Consider the following 6213-nt stretch of genomic DNA (forward strand, 5'->3'; position numbering starts at 1 on the left):
CCGCTGTCAGTTACTTATAGAGCCGTTCCAGCGTTGATGGACACTGCCCACAAAACCTCCCTGAGTCACGTGGGGCTGTGCCCAGAGCCGTGCAGCCAGCTGCAGCAGCACTGTGGTGGCAGCCATGGCCACCACCACCCTGCGCTGCATGGCAGCCATGGCCACCACCACCCTGCCACTGCTGCTGGCACCCTGCGGCCAGCCACACAGCAACATGGGAAGGTTTTGTAGGCAGTAACCATCACCACTGGCACAGCCCTACAGGTAAGCGGCAGCATGCGAGCCCACCCCCCAGCCACCATCCCTCACTGCTGCTGCAGAGCCGGCCATGGAGCTGTGCAGCCAGCCACATGAAAACCCCCACCCCCCCCGCAGGCAGCCGGACAGGGGGAGCATATGTGTAGCCCGCACATGGCAGGCACCACCACACTGCGCCCCACATCGCTTGCCTACAAAGCTCCCGTAGAGGAGCACCCCTACCCTCACCTCCTGGCCCTGCTCCCAGCTGCACTGTGCCACCTGGGGCTAGCAGCACCCCCCCACTCCCTCAGCCCCCAACCATCTTTCCCAGCCCTGCCCCACAGCCTCCAAGCCCTACTTACCTCTAGGATCCAGCGGCAAAGGGCATGGCTCCATGGTGACAGTGCTTGCCCACATAGCCCCCCTGCCCCAGCCAGCATGTAGCCACCAGCACCCCAAACCACTGCGGAGCCATGCAGCCGGTCGCGAGGCATAAGCAGTGATACAGTGGCAGCCGTTGCATGTAAGCCCCCCTTTCCACCCCCTGGCTGGGTGGCATGTATGTGGCCCACACACAGTGGTTGCCACCATGCTGCCATGCCCTGCATTACTTGCCCACAAAGCTGTGCGGGTGGCCATGGGATGGTAGTGCATGGTGCAGTGGCAGAGTCGTGGTGGCAGCCTCCATGTGCAAAACCCATCAAGGCCAGCCACCACATGTGGCTCTCAGAGTGGCAACCCTGCCCTCACCCCCTGGCCCTGCTCCTGGTAGTGGGCACAGGGGCATGCTCCCCCACTTCTTGATCTACTCCCCCAGCTCCTTCCCTTTCCCCTGCCCTACCCAGCCCCTTCCCCCCACACATGCTTACCTGCTGGGGTGGGTGTCAGTGTCTGTGTGCCTCTGTATGCATGTCTGTGGGGCCATTGTGAGGGGCATCAGGAGGGCTGTTGAGACTGTGTGGTGGGGGGAGGGAGGGGGGAGTGCAGGGCACCAGCAGCACTGGGGAGGGGCTGGAGGGGGTCTTTAATTTTTATCATGGATTTTGGGTTTTTAAAAAAAATCACAGAATTTGCAATTTTTAAATCAGAGAAAACCAGGATCCCTGGTCATCATCTTGGAAGGCATCTGACAACATGGCAGAGAATAACCATGCTGAAGAGGGTAGGTGCAAGCACACAACCCTGCTTGACGCCATCTGTGACGGGAAGGGGTCAGAGCATTTGCCATTCGCAAGGAACTGTCGAACCATATTGATGAATTTTCTGGGGCATCCATACTTCTTCACGATTTCCCAGAGGCCTTCACAGTTTACTGTGTTGAAGGCTTTGGTTAGGTCAACAAACGTGAGGAGAAGGTCAATGTTCTGGTCCTGGCACTTTTCTTGAAGCTGCCAGGCTGCAAACACCAGAACACAACATCGAGGCCCCTTCCACACATGCAGGTAAAGGCATGATGGGATATAATGCACAATTCACACAATCCCACATTATTGCTGATGCAGGGGAGATGCTGATCCCAGGTTGCCTCTGCACCAACAAACACCAAGCTCCCATGCCTGGAAACCCCAAGCACCCCAGTTGAGGGGCTCCCAGCCATGAGGGCATCACATTCACCCTTGGGGCTGGAGGATCAACAGAGAATGATCTCCCTGCCCTGGGAGTGCATGGGAACTCCCAGGGCTGGAGAATCACGTCTGCCACGATCCCTAGGACTCAAGGGTGCGGGAAACCCCCACCACCTGGGTATGAGGCTGCCTCAATCCCTAGGCCTTGGGGGTTTTACCCTGGGCATGGTGCACCCCTGCAGCTGGGAAGGGCTCCTAGCCACAGAGTAGACACTGCTACACATGCAAATTAAAGCTTGACAGCAGCCATGTATAAAGATAGAACTTGAAAATGTGTACTAATGTCATAGCTAGTCTGAGCTTTTTATTGTGCGACAGCTACTTCACACATGTAGCTGGTCTCCAGGTAATTGTGAAATTAACCAGTTAATTGTGCAATACCTGTCATGTGTAGGGGCCATAGGGGCTCATTTTGAGTAAAAGGAGGGGGTGGCTGCTAGAGAGAAATGGAATAAGCTGAGATTTAGACTTCAAAAGAATGGAGGACATCTAACCCACCAGTCCGGTAGCATACAATATAAATAGAGGGTCTCACTGCACTTCTAAAGCTGATTTCCCAAATCCATTACTTTTAATTTTTAAATTCAAGAGATGAGCATCTCTCTCTCTCTAATGCAACTCTCATCAGGCTCATCTCAGCATCTGTTATCCCTAGGTTAGGATTACAGCTATACCCCCTATACTTCAGGACCACCTTTAAAAAGAGCCTCCTAGAAGCTGCCTCTAATGGTGCATAATGCAAATTCACAGGCAAAGGGAAACAAGTACAACATGGCCTCTAAACTGAGTACTAAACAGTCTCTTTTTAAAGCTGCACATGGTCTAGGACAGGGGTGTTCACCTTTCAGCCTGCAGGCCGAACGCGGCCAACATAGCCTGGGAATTCAGCCCATGGGACTTCCCACAGGTTGGGAAATTTGGCAGTAGGGGAGCAGTGGCAGTTAATACTACCACCTGTCCCTGCTCCCAAAATTGCAAGCCCCATGTGGTAGATCAGAATTATGCTGCAACCACACCCCCACATGATTAGATTGGGGCAGGGCCATGTCCACTTTACTCTGTGCAGCTAGGCTGAGGCTGCACCATGCCCCCTCCACCTGTGCAGCTGCTCTGGGACTGGCCTATGTCTCCTCCTTCCCCCATGTGTCTAGGCCATGCCTTTTTCCCTTCTCCTAGCCAGGCTGGAACCAGGCTATGCCATTTTCCCCAGTGGGGTCAGGACACAACCATCTCCTGGCCCTGGGGCTAAATTATGTCCCCTCCCCCTCTGCAGGGCCAGGCCAAGTCTCCTTCCCTGGCACAGAAAGATTGAGGCAGGGCTGTCCCCTATCTCTCTGATGTAGCCAGATGGGGTCCCCCATCACACCTGCTCTGGCCGCCAGATTGAGCTCACTGGCTGGATCTGGGCCAATGGGACCAGACACTACCCACACAGCCCACTAGACAAAAAGGTACCATTGGTCTAGGGCGTTCACCAGAAGCAACATAAAGCATGTGCTATTAACCGAGAACCTGCAGATGCCAGTGACCAAAGATGAATTCGTGGTTTTCAAATTTGTGTCAGGATACCAGACTCTGTTCACCAACTCAATGCAAGTGAGCATGAGATTTTACAAAACAATGAACAGCAAATAAGCAGCCCCGAGAACACCACTTGGCCATACACTAAAAAGAAAACTGTTTTGAGTTCTACTAAAAAAAATTATGCATTTAGCTACTTTACCAGATGAGCTGTAAAACAAAGGGGATAAGGATTTTGGTCAATGATAAATTTCACTGCACCAGGTAATCCCATTTAACTAACGCAACTGTCCTTACTTGCAGACATCCCTGGCTGTGGCTGCCCCATATTGGGCCCTTGATTCATGGGAGCTTGAGGCATGCCTGGTGCATTTGGTATCATGTTTTGCTTCTGCAGTCTGGTCCTTCGCTTTTCCTCTAATTCCTTCTGAATTTTATATATCTTCTCAGCTAGCAAGTGATAGTACTCTGCCTGTTGGGGGAACATGAGACAAGAAACATGCAATAAGTGAAGCTGACAGATTAAAACTGATCAAATATAGAATGGGAAAAAGGACTTTCTCCATATGCACTATGGTTGAGTCTTTTATTTTCTTGCAGCATTTTGAGCAACAATCTTTCCTGAGGGTTATGTGGGCATAATTCAGAGTATTTCTGGCAACTGTAAGGTGGCTGGGACCTCCTGTGGAGATTCCTTTGCTGACACTGAGCATTTCTTTGATAGATGCCACAGTGAAGTGTAAGCACTGACTTTACAGTACATTTGGGAGAAACTGAGAAATCCCAAACATGGCCCAAGGAGGATAAAAGAGAAGGAAATGTACATGCTTAAGAAAAAAAAGCAAAAACTTGAAAGCTAAGCAGTATGGATGGCTGCCACCCTTTTCAAAAAGTTCCCTGGCACATTATTCATTTTTGGGACCCAACTTGTCCCAGTTAAAACTTCTACATCACTCCACAACCACTACTTCATTTCTGTAGTCTACCGAGGTATGTTCAAGACTGACTCCATGAATACTGTCTACTGTCCATACAACTTGAGTTCTATGCACATCAGCCCACGCTAGTGAGAAAGGAAATTGCAACTTACCCTGCTATTTGCCGATTCATACATATCCCCCTCCACTTTTCGAGCGTATGCCACCAGGTTCTCCATGCGCCTGTCTTTTAATGCTGCAGGGTCAGGAGTAGGAAATATGGCTTGAACTCTGAAAAAGGGAAAAACCCAAGCAAACAGATTAAAAAAGAAATGAACCCCTTGAACCTAAGTAAGTGAACTGATCAGTTAGGAGATTTTAGACCATTTCAAAAGAATCTAAGTTTCTTGCAAACTGTTTTAGGAATAAGAGGTAATAAATTTAGTGGGCTCTATACCCCATTTCTCTCCCAACGTTACCACTGGGAATAGAGAGTGGGATATATTAGATACAACAGGGACAGAACTAAAGCAGCTGACAACTTTAAAAAACAGCATAAACAAGAGGAAATAACTGCATCTGTTGGAATTATTCCTTCTTACTACTGACACATCCAAAATCTACACTCATTGTCCAACCTTGGAAAAGCCTTTTGCTTTTGATAAATGTACAAGCTACCCAGATTTCATAGCTTCTCTAAGCCTGGTCTCACAGGGCATTTATACACATGCTCCAGGAATGGGGGGAAGTGGGGGAGAGGAAGCATCTCACGTACTGGCATTCCCATGCTTAAAAATAGCAGCAGCGTTGCTTTAACTAAAGCTTGTTCAACAAACTTAAGTTAAAGTGCCCCTGCTGCCATTTTTAAGCACAGGGATGCTGATACACAAGACACTGGAATCTGCTGGAATGCAGTAATTACCAAGTTCCAGCAGACTATTAAATCGAGTCTGCTCCAACACATAATTACAGCGCATTGGAACGGCCTTGCTGCTCACATATAGACACCCACATGCACCAGACAGAACTTTTTAAAGAAGATCTATACAAGGTTCTTTGTAAATCTAAGGAGCTGGGTATACTTCATTTTAGAAAACCACCAGCACCTTTTAGCTTAACAGGAACTTGTGTTGGATACTCACAGTTTATGAACAAGATGATTTCGAAGGTCCTGAGTTATATCTTCATGCCACGGTTTTCGAATTCCAGTGTTGGATGGTTGTGCTGCTGTTGGCATAGCCCCCAAACTGGCAACACTGGCGCTCTCGCTCATTATGGGACTTGAAAGCAAAATAAAAATTTGTTGAAGGGAAAAAAATAACAACGTTAGATTTGATTTGTGACTTCACATTGATACCCTAATTTTATACTGAAGGATGACAAAGCAGTCACTTGTTCTTTTACTAATTCCCAAACTGAGCAGTAATCACTTCAATGATCAATGAAATGCAGCCACCTCTGGGGCGATGCAAGATGGCTGTCTGACAGCACATCACAGCCCTACACATCAATTCAGAATATTAAAACTATCAAATCCAACAGAAAACCAAGCAAGTTATAGTACCCAAAAGGAACCTGGACAACATTAGAATCTACTACTCCATTCCTTTTGCAAAAAGAGCATGGACTTGGAAGTTACAAATCAATAATGCTGTATCCCAGAAAGATAGGGCAACAGTGCCTCACAGGCCTAGAGCATGGTACATTATAGAGGTGCAATGCATCACCATACTGCTTCTGCATTTTCCTTGAGGTCTGCTCTAATATTCTAATATTCTAATATTCAGAGAGAGTGTCTTATACAGTAGGCACTTGTATAAAACCATTTACCAACATTATATTAATGTTGTCAAGCCATAAAATTCCTACCTGTCTAGTTTGCATAAACTACCTTTTGTATCATCAAACAG

At 48.3% G+C, this 6213-nt stretch overlaps 1 protein-coding gene across 2 annotated transcripts in view; it reads right to left on the reverse strand.

Moving 5' to 3' along the window:
* Positions 1-6213, reverse strand: part of EP300 (E1A binding protein p300) — a 120562-nt gene that overhangs the window by 49519 nt on the left and 64830 nt on the right. For both annotated transcript variants that reach the window (XM_019515128.1, XM_019515127.1), the window contains exons 8-10: positions 5446-5583; positions 4477-4594; positions 3684-3858 (exon numbers count right to left, since the gene is read on the reverse strand). In XM_019515128.1, the coding sequence (XP_019370673.1) occupies positions 3684-3858; positions 4477-4594; positions 5446-5583 (431 nt within the window). The remainder of the gene's footprint in view (positions 1-3683; positions 3859-4476; positions 4595-5445; positions 5584-6213) is intronic.

This window comes from Gavialis gangeticus, unplaced genomic scaffold, assembly GCF_001723915.1.
Source record: "Gavialis gangeticus isolate Ggan-Ray unplaced genomic scaffold, GavGan_comp1, whole genome shotgun sequence".
Lineage (NCBI taxonomy): Eukaryota > Metazoa > Chordata > Crocodylia > Gavialidae > Gavialis > Gavialis gangeticus.